At 37.6% G+C, this 22597-nt stretch overlaps 1 protein-coding gene and 1 pseudogene across 1 annotated transcript in view; one reads left to right on the forward strand and one right to left on the reverse strand.

Annotated features, from left to right (window-relative positions):
* The window catches only part of Rab18 (RAB18, member RAS oncogene family), a 33435-nt gene that overhangs the window by 3969 nt on the left and 6869 nt on the right, over positions 1–22597 (reverse strand). The window contains exons 3-6 of the mRNA XM_069998210.1: positions 10680–10741; positions 3031–3103; positions 2252–2370; positions 2112–2178 (exon numbers count right to left, since the gene is read on the reverse strand). Of these exons, the coding sequence (XP_069854311.1) occupies positions 2112–2178; positions 2252–2370; positions 3031–3103; positions 10680–10741 (321 nt within the window). The remainder of the gene's footprint in view (positions 1–2111; positions 2179–2251; positions 2371–3030; positions 3104–10679; positions 10742–22597) is intronic.
* Positions 20110–20929, forward strand: LOC138810905 (small ribosomal subunit protein eS4, X isoform-like; annotated as a pseudogene).

Raw genomic sequence — 22597 nt, forward strand, 5'->3', positions numbered from 1 at the left:
CGGCTTTTTCTGCTTATGTGGTGCTGAGGAATCAAACCTAGGGCCTCATGCATGGAAGGCAAGCACTCTACCACTGAGCCACCTTCCCAGCTCCTCTTTCTATACTTTTGATTCCTTACACTTCTGTCCCAAACAGGTTCAATCTTCATACAGTAATTAATGGCAGTAAATTCCACCAACTTACTCATGCCCAAAATACAGATTGCATAGACTTTCTCATCCAATTTACTCACATATTCTGTAAATGTTCCCTTTAAAGTTTCTCCCAGAACTGCCAACTGCTCACCATCCACTACTGCTACATAGTCAAGGTTACCAGGATCATTTATCTGGGCTACTGCAGAAGAGCCAGACTCTTTAAAAGTATCCAGCAGATCCTATCACTAGTCCCCTGCCCTCACTTAGTAAAAATCCACCTCTGAGCCCTAAATGACTCTTTTAATCTCCCTATCATCACTTTCTTCCCAGCTCAAATTAAGCACCAGCCCTCAAGGTTTCTTCCTGTACCTTAGACACCCTAAACTAGTTCCTATGTTAAGAAGTGCTGCTAGCATCCTAGCCTATAGATCATCACACTGACAAGTTTCTGCTCAAGTGGCAACAGCTTAGAGAACTTTCCCTACCTGGCCTCCACCCCATTCTCTTTCCTTTCTAGTGTTTCCTTTCCTTCATAGCAGTATTTACTTAAATCTGTGTTCTCCACAAGAGTGTGTAAGCTCTATCTGGTAGGGAGTTTTGTCTTGTTTATTGTCATGTTCAATAATTACCAGATAAACTAGTAAAGGTAGTACCAATTCCCTTCTGAAAACCCTTACACTCCTCACTCATAGCACCTACCTCTGCTATGTATAATGTGCTCCCAAGTCCATCTACAGATTCCCAATCAATTCCATGGAATCACTATGTCACTAATTCTGAAAGCTGATCCACACTATAATCACTCTGGGTACTCAATCCTATGATAAAGAAAGGGGCCCTGGGGCTGGGAAGGTGGCTCAGTGGTAGAGCGCTTGCCTTGCATGCATGAGGCCCTGGGTTTGATTCCTCAGTACCACATAAGCAGAAATGGCCAGAAGTAGCACTGTGTGGCTCAAGTGGTAGGGTGTTTGCCTTGAGCTGAAGAGCTCAGGGACAGCACCCAGGCCCCAAGACCAACCAAAAAAAAATTTAAAAAGAATGGGGCCCTGTAATTTTAAAAAGTTCCCTGGATGACTGGGGTATTGGTAAGCCACCTGTCTAGAGGAGAGCAAGCATGTTCTATAAAGGGTCAGAAGATAAATATTTTAGGCTTTGTGAGCCATATGGCCTCTGTAGTAATCACTGAACTCTGCCATGTAGCAGACAAGCAGCCACAGACAAAATGTAAACGAATGGACATGGCTGAGTTTACTATCAACTCAGGAGCCAGATTTGGTCCTGCTGTAGTATGCCAACCCCTGTTCTGCCACATTCCTGAAACACATATGTGCATGCGAGCTGTATGAAGATCTTGTTAAAATGCACATTCTAATTCAGCAAGTCCAGGGGAGAGCTGTGAAGAAGCACTTCTGACAAGTTTCAGATGGTGCTAACCTAGCTAACCTGCTAGTACATGGACAAGCAAGGCAAAACTTCAGCATTGGGGTCTCAGCTTGGCTGAATGCCAGTATTCCTAGGAGCAACAGGTAAGCTAGGTTCAATGTAACTTCTCATAGTAAGATGCTATTTTGTTTTCAGAGAAAGAAAAGGCACTTTCAATTTTGTAGCATAAAACTATGAAATGAATAGAGTCTTTGGTTCATAAGAAATTTAACAAAAACTGCATTTTAAAATTCCTCTTTAAAAAAGAAAGGACAACCGGGCACCAGTAGCTCAGGCCTGTTATCCTAGCTACTCAGGAGGCTGAGATATGAGGATCGCAGTTCAAAGCCAGGCCGGGCAGGAAAGTCCATGAGACTCTTATGTCCAATTAACCACCAGAAAATGGAAAGTGACATAGTAGCTCAAGTAGTAGAGAGCTAGCCTTGAGCTGAAGAGTTCAGGGACAGTGCCCAGGCCTAGAGTTCAAGCCCCACGACCAACAAAAAACAACAACAAAAAAAGAAAGGACAATAATTCATTGCCATACTTACCTATAAATAACATGGAATGCTTTCTTGCAAATTTCAGGCCCTCATTTCTATCAACTTCACGATTTTCCTAAAAGATAAATGGAATGATTAGGAAAAATAGTCAACAAGTAGAAACCAAACTACACAGATCTGTTTCTTACCTTGTCAATTTTATTTCCAACCAGCATGTTTACTATGTCATTTCTTGTACAGTATGTCTCCAATTCATTTAACCAATTATCCAGCTTAACAAAAGTGTCTCTTCTTGTGACATCATAAACTGAAATAAAAGCAAAGTTGTCTAATAAATAAGCATAAAAATAAGAGGCAATGGCATTATATTACTGATATGTAACTACAAGCTAATGTTTATAGGCAAGCCTGGTTTTTATAAACTTTCAGTGATAAACAATGAGTATCTTGTTCCACATGGAAGAAACAAATTTTTTTAACAGAACAACACAAATACAATTTTATTAAAACCCCACTGTGATGGAAATTAAATTATATCCTGTGTTATAACTGAAAACCATACAGTAAAGCAACAATGCCATATATGTAATGATAAAAGGAGGCTGGTGGGCTGTCCAAACACCAAAAAACAGATTGAAATCTTAGAAAAATATCAAAAGAACTTATATAATTTTAAACATCAGTGACTTTCATAACTGTTTTTGACAAGACCAGAATTTGTACCTTGGAGAAAACTTTGAGAAACCTTTGAGAAAGGAGTCTTGTTTTTGTTTTATTATTGGCAGGCAAAAGGTTGAAAAAAAATTTTAATTCTAATAGTCATTAATGCCAATGAAGTCACTCTAATTTCAAGTTTTATAAAAGTAGCCCTAGAGAAAAATAAAACTAAAACTTACAGCCTCCAAGACTATTAAAATTCAAAATTCCAATAAATATTTTAAACAATATATTAAAGTAAAAAACTTACCTAATATAACACCCTGTGCACCTCTATAGTAGCTGGGAGTTAAGGTTCTAAACCTCTCTTGACCAGCGGTATCCTAAAAGTGACAATTATTATTAAATAAAACAAAGTATAAAGAAGAGACCTTCAATACACTAATTTAAGAGACTTTAAACAATGACTTGGGCCCATAAATAAACAAATACAGGAACAAAACTCGCCTCCATTCATTCTGTAACTACATCCTCTGCCGTGAGCCAGTCTCCTGTAGTCACTTTGTATTATCTTGGAAGCAGGGGAAGGAACAAATAGGAGACCTGACCACCTGTGAGGTATCTAGCTCTCTTAAGGAGACAATGGGCTGTCAGACTACCTATCATGTTGTCTCTTACTGAGAAACGTCAGACAAAATAAACTTAGTAAGCACTGATTCATGTCTAGAAAACAGCACTAAGTAAATTTTAGATTAAAAAATTTAACATACATGACATCCATCTCTTTGGAAGCCATTACTTTTCTACTCCAGTGGCACAGTCAAATTTTCTGATAATTTTTGTGTCCACCCTCAAAAGATTCTAACTTAATTGGTCTAGGGTAAGGATGGAATTTTTAAAAAAAAAATCTCAAGTTGTAGAATCAATGCTGAAAACTACAAACTTCAAGAGCAATATATGGTTGTCTTATTTTTGGTACTAAATTTTTTAGGTTGGGCTATTTTAAGGATTTCTATATATTCATGTTCAGGTCAGTGCATAAAACCAAATACTCATTATGATTCTGACTCAAGATAGGGTTAATGAACTATAAAGGAGCTATAACTTGCAGGAAATGAAAATGTCTAAGGCAGAGACTTCATCTAGAACATCACCATTGATTGAGCAATTCTTGCCATAGGCCAGTAGTTCAGAATTCATTAAAAGTCTTGGGGAGGAGGAAGAGAAGAATGAACTTAATTTAACAAACCTCTACTTCCTGGATGTTTCTCTTGTCTCCTGGCTACAAGTCTCTTTAGATTGTGGCTTCAGGGTAACTAAGATCTTAGCAAAGCAGTGGTGGACAAACTGTTTGCAGCCAGCAAAAACTATCTTGAAATAAAAGGATGTATAGCAACCTCAACTTAACTACCAGTCTCATGGTGGTAAATGCAACTTTTGTTACGGGACAAGCAGAAGGTTATTTATTTATTTATTTATTTATTTATTTATTTATTTATTTTGCTGGTTCTGGGGCTTGAAGTTGGGGCCAAGCAGAAGGTTATTTATTTATTTATTTATTTATTTATTTATTTATTTATTTTGCTGGTTCAGGGTTCTGGGCACTGACCCTGAGCCTCTTGGTATTCAAAGCTAGCACTCTACCACTTGAGCCATAGTGCCCTCCTGGCTTCTTTTCCTGAGTAATTTATTGAAGGTAATAGTCTCAGAGTTTTCAGCCCAGGATGGCTTCAAACCATGATCCTCCTTAAGTAGCTGGGATTACAGGTGCCAGCCACCAGCCTCCAGCAGAAACTCCTTTAGATAGAACTTTTAGATATAGATGGTATTAATCTCAAAGGGGTTTACAAGATTGGAAAGGAACTTTAAAACAGCAATGAGAGATGCAGCAACAGTGAGTTTCTTTTCTGGGCCAAAGGAGAGAATGCTGTAGGACAACAGAGTATTTGGGCAAATTCATTGTCCCAGAAATAAAACTGAAAGGGGAAACAATTTTCAATTTAAATCACTTTGTATGTTTACTGTTCTTCCAAAGATATACTTAAGCTGGGAAGTTGGCTCAGTGGTAGAGCACTTGCATTGAATGCCTGAGGCCCTGGGTTCAATTCCTTAGCACCACAAAAGAAAAAAGAAAAACGCGGAAGTGGTGCTGTGGCTCAAGTGGTAGAGCGCTAGCCTTGAACTGAAGAGCTGAGGGACAGCGCCCAGGCCCAGAGTTCAGGCCCCACGACCAGACTACCCCCTCCCAAAAAAAATGCAGGCTACCCTTCTTGAGATTCTCATTAGAACAGAACCTAGTCCCCATTCTGCCATGGTTAAGTAAAAAAATTACATTTTAAAAATTAAACATTCTACACAGATAAATTTGTAAGCTAAAACATGATTTCTCTCTAAATATTCCTTTGGCTTCAAAGGTTTTTCTTTTTATAAGCCCTGACTCTAATATTTAAAGTCACTTAATTTGCATATATGTTTAACTTTTCAAGAATAGTAAGATAAATTTAAAGTTACATAAAGCAGAGTTACTGTGTAAGTATATAATTGGTACCATAATATAGGCCAATAATTTGACATTTTTAACCATTAATAAAACATAACATGGATGTCCAGCAACCTTTTTTTGAATTTAAGTTTTTATTTATGTATTTCACTGTAGTGCTTTGACAACAAAATGACATCTGTGTACCAGAGCATACATACATCAACAGTAAGATGTAATTCTTCATTACACCACTGCTATATAAGCTTCTTTGTAGGAGACATAAGCATGTAAGATAGCCACACCAAATAAATTTTTGGGTTTTTTCCTTTAGATAATCTTAATTTTTCCTCAATAATACTTTATCAACTTCATTGTTAATAGACTTGAATTACCTGGGTAATAGGGATGTATGTGGGGGAATCATTCACCTATGTTTTACTGTAATAGTTACTAGAATAAAATGTTGGTTGTGGGGCTTGAATTCTCAGCTTGGGCACTGTCCAAGCTCTTCAGTTCAAGGCTAGCACTCTACCATTTAAGTCACAGTGCCATTTCCGGTTTTCTGGTGATTGATTAGAGGTAAGAGTCTCACAGACTTTCCTGCCCAGGCTTGCTTTGAATTATGATCCTCAGATCTCAGCCTCCTAAGTAGCTAGGATTACAGGCTTGAGCCACCAGTGTCTGGCCAGCAACCTCTTTGTGATAACCATAATCAAGTGATCAAATCAACTCAAGTTTGTAGAAAAAAAAAAAAATCAACCATGCTCATAAATTTCTTTTAGCAATATCATCAACTTAGAAAGTAACTGATGATTATATATCAAAAAGGTACAAGTGCTCTTCCTGGGTCCTATGAATTGACTAGAAGTTGATTCAGATACAACTTTGTATCTGAGCCCTTTGATCTGAGGTTTTCTCTGCTACCATCCCTTTGCAACCACCTTAAGCTCAGGTAAGAGAAAATAAACTGATAAGTACCTTAGTGATGGTGGTCCTGGGGCTTGAACTGAGCATCTGGGCCCTGTCCCTGAGCATTTTTGCTCAAGGCTCTAGTGCCTTACCACTTTCAGCCACAGTACCACTTCCAATGTTCTGGTGGTTAACTTAGAGGTAAGTCTCACAGACATTACTGCCCAGGCTGACTATGAACTGGGATCCTCAGAACTCAGTCTCCTGAGTAGCTAGATACAAGGTGAGCCACCAGCGCCCAGCTCTGGTAAGTATATTGTGTGGAAGGCAAACTACCCACTCAAAGAGGCAATGCCTTTCTTATCATCTTGAAAGAAAACAGCTAAAACTTCAGGAAAGTTCCAGATAGGAAACTTGTTTCTGCTCTGTCCCAATGGTAAAGTGGTAACAATTTCTCCAGAATTCCTCCAAAGACGACTGAGCTGATGAACAAACAGGCCACATCTGTGACTTGGGACATTCTTATATGCATACCTTTCTCACCCTCTACCCCTGGGGTCTAAAAATCCAGTTTCAATGTTACTCAATTAGCTTTGAATACTATAGAGCATCTTTTTTGTGAGAGAAAGGAAAGAAAAGGAACAGTCATTACTTAAAAAAAAAAAAAAGACTTGGTGTCGAATAGAAAACTTGAAAATTTAAGAACTAGATGTTTTTCATATATGGAACACTGTTTCAGTCTCAGAACTAATGATTTGGGACAAGGCTAAGTATAAAATAATACCAGACATTTTTGTTATTAACGTCATTGTATTTGTATAGTTGAAGGACATCCATAACTTCCATAAGTTAATTTCCAAAGCTAGAAAGAAGTTAAGAATATAAACTTCACTCTTTCTAGTCTTCAATGAGGTCAACTTTAAAATCTGCTGTAATTACAAACAAGGTTAAAATCAGAAGTATACTTCTAATCAAGATATTAATAAAACCTAATTTTTAAGCCAATGCAAAGCAAATGTTTTAACACTGAAAGTCACTGTAACTTTATGACTAGTTAAATCAGATATTAATTCTTGAAATTTTTTGATTCCCTTACAAAAAATGTTCAAATAGGTAAGATGATTTAGAGGGGGGAAAAAACACCAAAACCATTTCCTAGAGCACTGAATCAAAATTTGTAGTAACGATATGCTTACATGGTCAGAAGTTATTTTCAACAATGGGTTAGGTATAATGCCATCTATGCTTCTTTTTATGTTGTAACTTTTTAATGAAGTAAGGTGAGGAGAAAAATAGATAAGCCAAGGATCTGAATGTCTCAAGTCACAGCTGATGGCTCACACCTGTAATCCTAGCTATACAAGAGGTTGAGGATTGCAGTTCGAAGCTACCCAAGAGTCGGTGATACTCTTTCCAATTAATCACACAAAAAGATCAAAGTGGAGCTGTGGCTCAAGTGATAGAATGCTAACCTTGAGAAGAGGAAAAAAAAAAGCTCAGGGACAGTGTCTAGGCCTTAAGTTCAAGCCCTAGGACAGGCACCGAACAACCAAGGGGGAAAAAAGAATCTCAAGTGCTAAGTTAACAGATGTACAGAGCAGAAATGAGGCAACAACCACCAGAGACTGGGAGGTCATGACCAGTGTGCACTTTCAGGAGGCCATGGGGTCAGACTGTGATTAACTATGCTCTGCCTCCTAACAGCCTCCAATGGGAGAGAAAATCGTGTTACTTACATAAATAAACCCAAAGCAGAATTATAGTAAACTATGGATTCAGCCTGCCTAGCCATAACAGAACACTCAACACTCAGATGCCATGAGGAGAGGAAATGACCTGAAAATGTAAAAATTAAAACCTCCTATATGTCAACCACATCACCACCAGCTTCTTTCCTCATCTGATCTCTATAAAGATCTGAGTATACAAAAGACTGAAAAACAAACCATCTGTAGCATAAAACAGAATTAGTATTATACAAATATATAAGAACATAAACATATGCATCTTACAATTCTAAAGATAGACGACCATGGAAAACGTAGCATATGACAAATAGCTCACAGTTTCATTACATAAAGACTTTAATCATGGAAAATATGAATACTAACATAAAATGAGCAATAGCTATCAAGAAAAATCATTTTAAGGGGCTAGGAAGGTGGCTCAGTGGTAGAGCGCTTGCCTTGCATGCCTGAGGCCCTGGGTTCGATTCCTCAGAACCACATAAGCAAAAAGAAAAAAGCCAGAAGTGGCGCTATGGCTCAAGTGGTAGGGTGTTAGCCTTGAGCTGAAGAGCTGAGGGACAGCGCCCAGGCCCAGAGTTCAGGCCCCACGACCAGACTCAAAAAAAAAAAAAAAAAAAAAAAAGAAAGAAAGAAAAAAGAAAAAAGAAAAATCATTTTAAATATGACCAGTAAACACATGAAAAACAAAGTGCAAATAAAAGTAAAATATTTTGCCTCTTCTGAGCCTTGGTGACTCACACTAGTAATCCTAGATACTCAGAAGGCTGAGATCTGAGGGTCACAGCTCACAGCTAGCCCAGGCAGGAAAGTCCATGAGACTCTTATCTCCAATTAGCCCCCAGAAAACTGGAAGTGGTGCTGTGGCTCAAAATGGTAGAGCGCTAGCCTTGAGCAAAAGAGCTCAGAGACAGTGCCAAGTCCCAAGTTAAAGCTCCACAAACAACAACAAAATTGCCTCAGAGAAGCAAAAATGAGAAATAAGGATGAAGAAGGTAGATGACTGAATACCAAAATATAAATGGAAGAATATAAATGGTGGGCTAAAACTAAAAGATAAACACTTTTTACCGTGCAATGATACTAAACTTTCACCTATGTTTCTCCCAGAAGGTGTACATCCTACAATAACTAAGCAAGTACACAGGTGTGTTAACTCAAGATGCTCAAAAGACTGATGCTTACCTTTATGGAAAACTACCCTCAAATAATACCTTTCACTAAGGGCTAACTAAAGTATAGTCATGAAATTGAATGACAAGTGGCCACGTACACTTTATTGGCACAGAAACATGTACACCATATGTGACTAGGTAGAGAAAAGAGAGGACACACAATTAAAAATGTAAGGTATATTCCTGCCTTCTGGAAAACTGCACTTACACCTACGTGTAACAAGCATGTATGCAGGTATCTAGATATTTTAAAGGACATTTACTAAAATGTCTACAATGATTAAAGATAAACTTTTTCTCTATAGTCTGATCCTTTGGGGAATGAGCCAGTGTTATTCCTATAGGAAAAGGGAAACCTTTTTTCTTTAAAAAATATTTATTATAATACCTGTAGCCTTTCTCTAAGCAGCAAGTAGAAAGTAAATGTAAATTAAATGCTGAAGAGCCCTTTCATGTGTGAGAGAAAAATCTCACTAGCCCAGCAAGGGTGATGAGAGGTAATGAGCTAACTATGCAAAGCCCATGGGAAATCAGCCCCCATTCTAGTACAGGAGCCCACATTCTAAACTGTCCAATATACTTAGAATATTGTTCAATTTCCACAATGTTTTTTTGTTAACTAGTACTGTCTGGTTGCTGTAAAACATATTTAGAGAGAGACAAATACATTACATGCCAGAAAAAAATTTACACAAAAACATTAAACGCGGCCATATAATTATTGTCTTGAAAGAAAATGTATATTAGAAATAGCATGCCATCCAGAGACTCTCATTGTATGACACATAAAACATGCTGTTCAGTCTGTGGCTAGTGTGCAGGCAGCATTTACCATCTAACCTCCATGTAGAAGGAAGTCTCAATTTGATGACTGGCAATCAGTTCTATTATTATTTATCATGCTATAAGACATGTATATATATACATATATGAGTATATGGATATATATAAATACACACATGTATATATGATACATAGAAATCAGTATATAAAAGAACAGGTCTTTACAAATAATATACATAATTTGTACTTATAGGTTAGCAATTATATTAGAGACTAATAGCCAGACAGACCCCAAGCCTCTTGTATGTTTTCAACAGAAATGCTACCTGACTGAGCACTAGCATAAAAAGGTCTTGTCAACAAAGCAAGTTGGATCAGAATGTAGAAATAACAGTAAAATGAAAAGTGGTTATTAAGGAGAGACAAAAGTACTAAAAAAAAAAGTTCAAGTTGGCAAATTCAAAATTTATAAACATTACACATCAACAGACAGAAAAATAATTTTTTTCCTAAGTATCATTTCATTTTCCTTTCCCTCAACAGCTGCTTTTAGTGTGGTTCAATCTCAGAGGTCTTTTTAAAACTCTAGTGAAACCATCCAGTGACATGGATTCTCCTCATCAGAGTAAGTGATGGCATGTCTATTTGCTTTGTTTGGGAATCCTCTGGAGAAATTATACATTTCATAACTGTAACAGAAACAAGTCTCTAATCAATTATATGATCTAACTATCCTTTCACCAACATCAACTTCCCTAAGTAAAAGTTATTAAATACAAGGTCTTCATTCACCTCTAGAACACTGAAATCAGTTTAAAAGTATTGGTTTAATATTTATAAAAATACATTTGAAAAACTGTCTTACCCATATTGCAAGTTTAGCTTTATTTCCATCCACTGAAATTGTTTTCACCTTGAAGTCAACACCTTGAAGAAATGAAAATTCTGATAAGTCCTAGTAAATTATACATTTAAAATCCATTATCAAGAAAAGTAGAAAAGAAAAAGATACTTTATCAAATGCTCAATTGCACACCTTAAGGTCTCAGAATTCTGGATATGAAGCTAAAAGAAAAAAATGTCACTAATGATCAGTCACAGAGAATTAATTAGCTTAAATGAAAAACAAACACTTTAGAATTCAAATACTCGTCTATTTCCAAAAATAAAAGCTAAAACTCAATGTAAAGTGATGATTGACTATGTGTATCTAAAATCAAGAGCTAGAATTCTAACAGTGCTAGAGCAGAAAGAACATTAGGGACTGTGAATCCTGGCTGTTTCCAGGGATTCCTTTTGCATTCACACAATACTGTTAAGAGAATTATTCAATTACAGCCAAGTGCTAGATCAGATCTCATGTAACTGGCCTAGAGGGCTGGAAAAAACAAGCAAGCAAGCAAACAGAAGGGCCACTCACTCCCTGTCTTATGAATTCTTGGTTTGATCCTAAAGATTATTATTTTACATAACCAATGATCATGATACTGTACAATTTCAAAAATGTAATTTATATACATAAAATGATTATGCCCAACCTTTTAAGAATCCTCAGACTCTTACTGAAAGAGGTTAGCTCAATGTCCTATAAATACTAATTCCATGAATACTAATTCATGTACAAAAAGAACTTCATAAGAAGTCACACAAAGTTTTATTACAGCAGCTCCAAATAAACTCACGCCTTTCCAGGAAAAGGAGTTGACACAAGCCATTTGGCTTAAATGAACAGTAACCTCCCACATGTCTTTAAAAGAGTATCAAAATAATGTGCAGTCCATCCCACTGGCAGAGGGAAAATAATAGCTCAAGAAGTTCGGATATAAATGTAGAAAGGATCAATTAATTCAGAAAAGCAACAACTAAGATGAACAAACAGCATCCTCATGTACTAAATGCCTAATAAAACACCTGTCCCCAATAAGGAAAAGGAGTAGGAACTTTTGACTGACTTCTAGTAATTCATTACAGAAAAAAATTAGGTAATAAGGGCTGGGATGTAGCTCAATGGCAAAGCGCTTGCCTATCAAGTGCAATGTCCTGGGTTCGATCCCCAGTACCAAAAAAAGAAAAGACAAAAAAAAAAAAAAATACAGTTAAAAAAAAACCCAAACAAAAAAAAAATAGGTAATAAAACACATATTTAACATGTGGCACTGTTTCCTGTATGACAAAGGTATATTAAAAATAATTTGTGGAGCTTGAAAGGATGTGGCCAAAAGGGAACCCTACTGCATTGTTGGTCGAAGTGTAAACTTGTTCAACCACTTTGGAAAGCAGTATGGAGGTTCCTCAAAAGACTTCACATAGAACTCCCCTATGACCCAGCAATCCCACTTTTGGGCATTTACCCAAAAGTTTACAAACAAGACCACACTAAAGCTACCAGCACAACAATGTTTATTGCAGCATTATTTACCATAGCTAAGATATGGAACCAACCCAGATGCCCCTCAGTAGATGAATGGATCAAGAAAATGTGGTATATATACACAATGGAATTCTATGCCTCCATCAGAAAGAATGACATTGCCCCATTTGTTAGGAAATGGAAAAACTTGGAAAAAATTATATTAAGTGAAGTAAGCCAGGCCCAAAGAAACATAGGTCCCATGGTTTCCCTTATTTGCAATATCTAGTATATGCATGAGTCAAGCGGAAAAGGTCAGATAATGTGATGTCAGGAAAATGAACCCTTAGATATGTATTTTAATGTTTTTTTTCTTTCATGCATGTGTTTCTAACGCATTTATAAGATTATCTCTTTGTTGCTTTGTATGTCCCTCCCCCACAGTATAACCCCTGCTTTCATTATATTTGATGTCAATATAACTTGAGGAGGAGATGGGGAAAAACCAGTTGTTTAAGGATACAGGTGGACCTGTTGCAACAATGAGAAGTACAAGTTGTCATGTCCAAAACGAGCTTTACAACGTCGGTGGGGGGGGGGAATGGGGGGGAAGGAGAAGGATTGGGATTGGGGGGGAGGGGGGAGGCTGGGAAGGGACGTGAAGGGTAAACAAAAGGAGGAGGCTGCAATGCTTGGTAAGAAATGTACGCATTATCCTGCCCATGTAATTGTAACCCCTCTGTACAGTATGTTCACAAATAAAATAAAATAAATGAAATGAAATAAAAAAAAAAAGAAATGCACTCATTACCTTGCCCATGTAATTGTAACCCTTTTGTATGGTATTTTCACAATAAAAAATTAAATAAATAAAAGTAAATTCTCCAACCATGTAAAAAAAAAAATACAGTTAAAAAAAACCCAAACCAAAAAAAATAGGTAATAAAACACATATTTAACATGTGGCACTGTTTCCTGTATGACAAAGGTATATTAAAAATAATTTGTGGAGCTTGGAAGGTGGCTCAGTGGTAGAGCACTTGCCTTGCATGCCTAAGGCCCTGGGTTCGATTCCTCAGCACCACATAAGCAAAAAGAAAAAAGCTGGAAGTGGTGCTGTGGCTCAAGTGGTAGAGCACTAGCCTTGAGCTGAAGAGCTGAGGGACAGCGCCCAGGCCCAGAGTTCAGGCCCCATGACCGGACCCCCCCCAAAAAAATAATAATAATTTGTATTTCAGGGTAGGATGATAAAACATGATAAACTGTGCCTAGAACATGAGTGATCCAAGACATATTCAAATTTCTAGAAATAAAAATAGCAGTCTGAGATGGGATTAACAACAAATTTAGAATCTGTAGGGGAAAAAAATGTGAGGAAGTGGCAATAGAAATCACTCAAGAGGAAACAAAGAGACAAGATCAAAGATCCACGTGATAGCTGATGGGACCTGCCTAGCCTGCTTCTTTCCACAGAAAAGACCCAAACAAAGAAAAATGGTTATTGTACTGGCATGTTGTGCCAGCTGCAGGATGCTGCTGTGGATGTGGCAGGGATGTTACAGAGTATGGAGACTCTTAAAGGAATTATAACAGAAACTGCATGCAGCACCTACCATCCTCTTCTCCAGCTGATACCAATACTAAACCATGTGGGACTTTCCACCATGGGGAAAAGGTAAGGCAGATACTCCAAAGAGTCCCCATTAACACCATCTGAAATGCTTGCTTCTGGAGAAGACTGCACCCTCACAGACCTTCACCCAGTCTGAAGAATCCATACCACTGCATTTCCAGCCCATACTATACCCTTCTTCCTCCAGGCTTCCTAAGGACACCAACATCTTGTGATTCTGCCTGCCACACAAGTTTCATAACTACTTATATATTTTATAAAGAGCTTCCTGGCACAAAGAAACAATGAATGTTTAAGAAATACAAATACAAGTACTAACTTATCACACTGTACCCATAAACACGTGTCATGTGTCAACTGAGAAGAAAAATGAGTGAATATGGCTGATAAGCTTTTAAACTGATCAGGAAAAAGAAGACATAAATTACCATTTAAAGAGTAAGAAATAATATATTATTTATAGATTGTTGAGGAACAAATTTTGTTTGTATTTTTGCCAATCCTGGGGGCTGAACTCAGGTCCTGGGCACTTTTCCTAAGCTCTTTTGCTTAAGGCTAGTGCTCAACCACTCAAGGGACAGCTCTACTTCCAGTTGTTCAGTGATTAAATGGAGATAAGCATCTCAGAGACGTTCCTGCCTGGGCTGGCTTCAACCCATGATCCTCAGATCTCAGCCTCCAGAGCAGCTAGGATTATAGGTGTGAGCCACCTGACAGGAATATTTCTTATAACATTCCTTCTTGGCTAAGCGCTGTGGCTTATACCTGTAATTCTAGTTACTCAGGAGGCTTAAAGCTGAGGATCTTGGTTCAAAGCTAGCCCACGTAGGAAAATCCATGTGGCTCTTATCTCCAATAAAGTACTCAAAAAAGCCAGGAGTGTCACTGTGGCTCAACTGCTAGAGTGCTCACCTTGGGCAAAAGATGATCAGGGATGGTGCCTAAGCCAAGAGAGTTCAAGCCCTAGGACAAGCAGAAACAAAAACAAACAAACAGTGGCCCATGAGCTGTAATCCTAGCTACTCAGGAGGCTGAGATCTGAGGATCACGGTTCAAAGCCAGCCCGGGCAGGAGAGACCGTGAGCCTCCTATCTCCAATAAACCACCAGAAAACCGGAAGTGGCGCTGTAGCTCAAGTGGTAGAGTGCTCGCCTTGAGCTGAAGAGCTGAGGGACAGCGCCCAGGCCCAGAGTTCAAGCCCCACAGCCGACAAAAAAAAAAAAAAAAAAAAAACTCACATTCTTTATTCTATTCATTCATTATTCTATAACATCTCTTAATTAGTCTGTTATAAAGATGTTATAAAAATTTTAAATTATGCCAAAAAATTTAACAATTCAGATGAAATAGACTATTTCCTGGAAAGATTAAAATCTACCAGAATTAATTCAAGAAGAAACAGACTATGAAGAAAATATATAGAATATATATAAAATGAAATGTAAAAGGAATCAACACATGTCATGAAAAATCAACTAAATACAAACTATAACACTAATACATAAAATAGAAATTTTAAAACTTTAAGGAAAAAAATAGCAGAAGTCCCTCCTTATTGGTGACTACATTAAATATAAACATATTAAAATCTCAATCAAAAGGCCTAAGTTGGTAGAATAAAAAATAATAAAATGACATACTGTCTATGAGAGGCACACTTCAGATCTAGAGATTTATCCAGGATGAAAGTAAAGAAAGGGAACAGGTACAGTAACCCTAGCTACTCAGAAGGCTGACCAGAAGAATCACAGTTCAAGGCCAGTCTGGGGGGAAAAGTTTATGGAATTCCATCTCAAAAGAAGAACCTGGATTTGAGGGCATATGTCTGTCATCCCAGCTACTTTAGTAAACATAATGGAGGAGAATTGTAGTCCAGGAAAAATGAGACCCTAACTTAAAAATAACCAGTGCTGAGGTATAGTTCAGCAATACAACTAGAATGCCTATGTAAGCCAAAGAGCGGACCTAAATTCAAAATCTAGTATCACATACATACACACACACAAAAGAATTGTAAGAATAACTGATTTTAGTAAATACGTAGAATATAAATTCAGCAGACAAAAATCAATTCAATTTCTATACTCTGAGCAATGAAAAACACTGACGGCTCATGCATGTAAACCTAGCTACTCAAGAGGTATCACAGTTTGAAACTAGCCCCATCGCAAATCCATGAGACTGTTCTCCAATTAACCACCAAAAAGCTGAAAGGAGAACTATGGCTCAAGTGTTAGTCACTAGCCTTGAGCAAAAAAGCTCAGGGACAGTACCTGGGCCTTGAGTTCAAGCCTCAGGACTGGCACACACACGCACGCGCACACACGTGCACACGTGCACACACACAAGATTTGTAGAATACATCCTCATTTCAAAGAGTACTATAAAGCTACAATGATTAAAATAAAATGGTACTATGTATGAACATATATAGATCAATCAAATAGTACAGAAATAAACTTTCACATATTCAACTAATTGGTTTTTTACAAAAGAGCCAAGAACTATTTGACAGCTGAAAAATAGTCTTTTCAATAAAAGCTACTGGGAAAACTGGATGTCTAAATGCTAAATAATGAAGCTAAACCCTTATCTTACAGTATAAACAAAATGAAACAGAAAGCAGATCAAAGATCTAAATATAGGAGCTAAATCTATTAAGATCTGAAGAAAATAAGAGGAAAGACTGTAATGTGACTAGCATTGGTTTTTTGGATATGACACAAAAATAGAGAAAAAAAAGAATACAGATAAAAATTCTGATAACTTTATCAGAATTTTAAGTCATCAAATGAAGCTAGAGTTGGTGGCACTACCTATATATGCAACCATTTTAACATTGAGGAAACTGATCTGTGTACCTCAACTGTACTGCTCAGATTCTCACTAGCAATGCAGAGTTCCTCTTACTCCAACGGCTTGTCTGTATTTCTTACTGTCTATTTTTAGCATACATAAGAGCCATCCTAATGTATGCTAAGGAGTATCTCACAATGGTTGTGGTACACATGTCCCTAAGGCCTAAAGCTTGTTAACTATTATTTTATGTGCTTATTGGCCATTTGCTTATGTTCTCTCAGAAATGCCTGTTCAAATCCCCATCCTCTTTAACAGTAACTAAGTTTGAGCTAGGGTCCTGCACATCCCTAGCCCTTTATGCTTTTACTTTTTGAAGAGGTTATTGTTTGTATATACATATTAACTGACTGTAGGGACTCAAACATACATACACTGGGACCACAAAGCTCATAGTAAAATTAATCACAATTGCCAAACAGTCAAGCTAACTTAAGTATTCATCAATAGATCAATAGATCAGTGGATAAACAAAATATGAAGATAGGTACAATCAAACAACATTAAAACATAAAAAGGAATGAAGTTCTGATGTATGAAACAAAGCAATTCCAAGTATTATACACCAAAATAAAATAAAGTAAAAGCCCTTTCTGGGGGCTAGGAAGGTAGTTCAGTGGTAGAGTGCTTGCCTTGCATGCATGAGGCCCTGGGTTTGATTCCTCAGCACCACATAAGCAGAAAAAAAAAAAAGGTGGAAGTGACGCTGTGGCTCAAGTGGTAGAGTGCTCACCTTGACCTGAAGAGCTGAGGGACAGTGCCCAGGCCGAGTTCAGGCCCCAGGACTGACACACACACATACACAAAAAAGCCCTCTCTGTGAAAAATGTCTCCACGCCCTAAGTGAATTCTACTAAATACTTAAATAATAATCCATTCTATACAAATTCTTGCCACATCAGTTGTTGCCAGTGTGTAGAATCAAGGGAAAAGTAAGTAGAGATGTGACTCAAATGATAGAGGGCCAGCCTTGAGCAAGAAAGCAAAGTGAGTATGTGAGGCCCTGAGCTCAGGCTCTAATACCAGTGCATGCATGCACACACACGTGCAAACACACACACACACACACACACACACACACAGAGGAAAAAAAAGGCACTGGAGGCTCATGCCTGTCATCTAAGCTACTTAGCAAATTGAGATCTAAGGATCACAGTTCAAAGCCAGCCTAGGCAGAAAAGTCCATGAGACTCTTATCTCCAATTAGCCACCAGAAAACTAGAAGTGGTGGCTCATAGTAGTATAGTGCTAGCCTTGAGCAAAAGGAGCTCAGGGAAGATGCCCAGGCCCAGATTCAAGCCCCAGGACTGACAGAAAAAAAAAGAGGGGAGAGGGAAATTGGGATAAAATGGAACAGGGGAACAAACAGGTAGTTTTAGAGGATGGAACTGTTTCTTATCCCAACTATAGTGATGATTATATGATCATATACTTGTTACAATACATTGTGTTAAAATTCAAAAAAATTATCTATCAAAAACATCTATTTTCAGGTATTACAATTTTAAAAATATTGTCCTTTACTCACATACCAGCAACATAATAGGTCAAGAATATTAACTGAAAAGATGTTTATTAGAGTATGTAGCATAGGGTCTCTACTTTTCAACTGAACATTTACTTTGTTGCCAACTCTAGAACTGATTATAAAAGTGGCTTTTAAAGTAATAAGTTGTTTAAAAGATCTGTTGATTTTGTTCCTTAAGACAGTCAAGTATTTTGCTTCTCAATAGGCAGTGGAGAGAGACAAATGTAGTCATATCTTTCCCTACTGCCACAAGGACAAACAGAGCAACTGTGGCATAAATGGTTTGTGGTACTACACAGCTTCCTCTCCACAACTTCACAGGATGCTGCTGTAAAAGGGATCTAGGTTCATTAAAACTGCTTAGCTTCTGGAAGCCTTTCCTGCTATCCCTGAGCACCCTCTCTATCCTCTCTTCCTAAATGCAGCTTAATCTCCACTGCTTTTTGGCAGCCATTCTACATACTTTGTGGTTTGCCTGGGGTTTTGCTGTCTTCTGGTTTATAGAATTTGTGTTTTACCTTTCCTTCTCTTTGTTATTGTGCTATATGCCAAAAAGAAACTAAAGAAAAGGCCATCATCAAACAAAAAATCCAACAATTGTCTTCAAAGTTTTTATACAAGGGAGAAACTGAAGTGTCTCGTTATTATTGAAAAATAAGTTTGTGCATTTCATTTTACAGTGAGGTAGCATACTAATTCTGCATAAAAACATTAACTTTCACAAGGCCATTAACAACTGACTGAGCTAACTGACTTTTAAAACTCACTGATAATAATCAAAAGCAGATGGTAGGATGATACCCAGATATAAAAGAAACTTTTTAAAGATATCTAAGATGCTGGGCCTACTTAAAGAACAAACTGAATGTATTCTAATCAGCATATGCCTTAGTATTTGTTCTGATAAAATAATAAATCTTTTTTGTAATAAGTCAACCTACATTTTTTGTCATTCTGCAAGCCTCCATAGGTTACTGGAGTTTTTTTTTTTTTGGTCGGTCGTGGGGCTTAAACTCTGGGCCTGGGCGCTGTCCCTCAGCTCTTCAGCTCAAGGCGAGCGCTCTACCACTTGAGCTACAGCGCCACTTAGGTTACTGGAGTTTTTGAAATTAAGATATTTCCTTTTGGGGACGGGGGAAGCTGGTATCAGGATTTGAATTCAGGACCTCGAGTTTTTGTTCAGCTTGGTTTGCTCACAGCTCTACCATTTGAGTGAATGTTTTATATTTGAATTTAGCTGGATAACTAGTGATTAGAGTCTCATGGACTTTTCTGCAAAGCTGGCTTCAAACCTTGATAACGCCTGATCTCAGCTTCTTTAAGTAAGCTAGAATTACAGGCATAAGTTACTGGTACTCAACTTAAAATGATGCTATTTTGGTATCACACACAGGATTAGTCCTTCAGTAAAATTTTAATTCTAAACAAGCTTATTTTCCTGCTAGTTACTCCTCCTCTATTCCTCACTTTCCATTACTAGGCCTGTTCTTAATAAAACTAAGTTTTATTACTGTAATTTTTTGGTGTGTGTGTGCCAGTCCTGGGGCTTGAACTTATGGCCAGGGCTCTGTCTCTGAGCTTTTGTGTTCAAGGCTAGTGCTCTACCTCTTGAATCACAGCTCCACTTTCAGCTTTTGTGGTGGTTAACTGGAGATAGGAGTCTCACTATCTTTCCTGCCCAGGCTGACTTTGAACCATGATCATCAGATCTCAGCCTCCTGAGTAGCTAGGATTACAGATGTGAGCCACCAATGCCTGGCCAAAGTTTTTGTTTGTTTTTTAAAGAAACAATATTCTGAAACTGAATTAAAATGGGCTTTGAATTACTAGTGTTTTTTATTATTTCCTTTCTTATGACACCTGTGGAGAAAATCTATAAATAACAATGTTACAAAAGGTAAGCAGCTCTTTCAGTTCCTAGTGCAGCCATGGCTGGTTGTCCCAAGAAGCACCTGAAGTAGGTAGCCACTCCCAAGCATTGAGTGTTGGATAAATTGACCGATGTGTTTGCTCCTTGTCCATCTACCGGTCCCCACAAGCTGAGAGAATGTCTGCCTCTCATCAGTTTCCTCAGGAACAGGCTTAAGTATGCCTTGACAGGAGATGAAGTGAAGAAAATCTGCATGCAGCAGCGTTTCATTAAGATTGACTGCAAAGTCAGAACTGATACCACCTACCCTGCTAGTTTTGTCTTCAGCATCGATAAGACTGGGGAGAATTTCCACCTGATCTATGACACCCAGAGTCGCTTTGCTGTTCACTGCATAACACCAGAGGAGGCCAAGTACAAGTTGTGCAAAGTGAGAAAAATCTTTGTGGGCACAAAAGGAATCCCTCATCTAGTAACTCATGATGCTAACCATTCACAACCCAGATCCCCTCTTCAAGGTCAATGGACACAATTCAAATTGATTTGGAGACCGGCAAGATAACAGATTTCATCAACTTTGACACCAGTAACCTATATATGGTGATGGGAGGTGCTAACTTGGGAAGAATTGGTGTGATCACCAATAGAGAGAGACTCCCAGGTTCTTTCGATGTGGTTCATGTGAAAGATGCCAATGGCAACAGCTTTGCCACCCGATTTTCCAACATCTTTGTTATTGGCAAAGGCAATAAACCTTGAATTTCTCTTCCCTGAGGAAAGGGGATCAACTTCACCATCGCTGAAGAAAGGGACAAGAGGCTGGCAGCCAAACAGAGCAGTGGGTGAATTTCACTTACTATCTCTATGTGCCATTGGAAATAAGAAGAGACTTTCACTTAATGAAATGGTCTCTATGAATAAATAAGGATCAGAGAATTTTAAATAAAAATGATCTGGTATGATGATTTTAAAAAAAGCTAAGCAATGCTGATATAATTTACTAAAAATGAGGGGCACTCAGAGTTCAAGTTAATAGAAAAAAAAAAAGAGCTTCTCCTTACAGAACACCAAATAACAAATGAAGACAGAAAGAGGAAATTCAAAAAGCCACTTGGCAACCATAGCTGGATAAGAGGATCACCTACTGTCCTACCTGCTGGGGAGAAGAATAATCAATGAGTGGTAAAACAAGAATGTAAGATATCTAAGTAGTCTTAAAGTAACTGTCCACAAAAAATCTATCAGTCATAAAGGGAAAAAGAACTAACCATCACCACATATGGCTAAAGTCCCACCAATAGGACTAAAAATATTCTGAGAAGGACTTTTGTAGAATTCCTACCCAAACTAGACTCTAACCACAAGAACAGAGTGGGCAAGCAAAAACTGAAGGATAGTCTACCAAACAACTAGCCTGTACTCTTCAGAACTGTAAAGGCCATGGAATAGCAAGAAAGGCAAACTGGTCACATTTAACAGAGAATGGAGAGAAATGAGGAAAAAATTGAATGTTTGATCTTGACCAGGATATTAGACAAAAAAAATGTTTTCTTTTGTTATATAGGACACTAATGAGAAAATTAATGAAATAGGTCAGTGGACAATAGAATTATATCCATGCTCATTTAGGAAATACACATGAAAGTACTGATTTTAAGACATCATGCCTACAACTTACTATGTGTGTATATAATGAAAGAATGATAATGCAAATATGATAAATATTAACATTTCTGGAATTTTGAGTTGGAAATATTTTTATATTATAATTTATCTCCAAACTTAAAATTATTTCACAGTAAATAAAAATAGTCAGTTAAAGAGGAACTTTTTTACTTTCCTTAACAATAAATAAGTCTAAGATTATTTTTACTATAGCCTACTCAGCAGATCACAAAATTTTAGAATTGGAAGAGAAATGCATTATCTCTCCTCTAAACTCAATTGATAGATGGGGATAATGAAGACAAAGGATTTGCTCAGGATAATACCTAGGTCAAAGCACAGCTAAGACAATTCCACCTTGACTCAGTTCAGCCTTTAAACTATTCCACAATGAGCTGGGAACCAATGGCTCATGCCTGTAATTCTAGATACTCAGGAGACTGAAATCTGAGAATCATGGTTCGAAGCCAGCCCAGGCAGGAAAGGCCAGGAGATTCTTATCTCCAATTAACCACAAAAAAAGCTGAAGGTGTGCCTGGCTCAAGTGGTAGAGTGCTAGTTTTGAGTAAAAGGAGCTCATGGACTGTACCCAGGCCCAGAGTTCAGGCTCTAGGACTGCCAAAAAAAAGAGCTCTCCTAACATCTTCATGATATAAAACATGACATACCCAAATTTACCTACTATCTTCTCACACATTCCAAAGTTACTGTGACAAAGCCATTTTTAGGCAATCTTAAATTTTACTTTTAAAAAGTATTTGAGTATCATTGTTCCTAATCATCTTTAATAATACCAATAAATATGTGGAATTGAGGATACATGCTAAATAGTGTAGCAAATGTTAAAAGTACAGAAGTAACACACTTTACTGTTGGCTATG

The sequence above is a fragment of the Dipodomys merriami genome, unplaced genomic scaffold (genome assembly GCF_024711535.1).
Source record: "Dipodomys merriami isolate MVZ:Mamm:240054 unplaced genomic scaffold, mDipMer1.0.p SCAF_51, whole genome shotgun sequence".
Lineage (NCBI taxonomy): Eukaryota > Metazoa > Chordata > Mammalia > Rodentia > Heteromyidae > Dipodomys > Dipodomys merriami.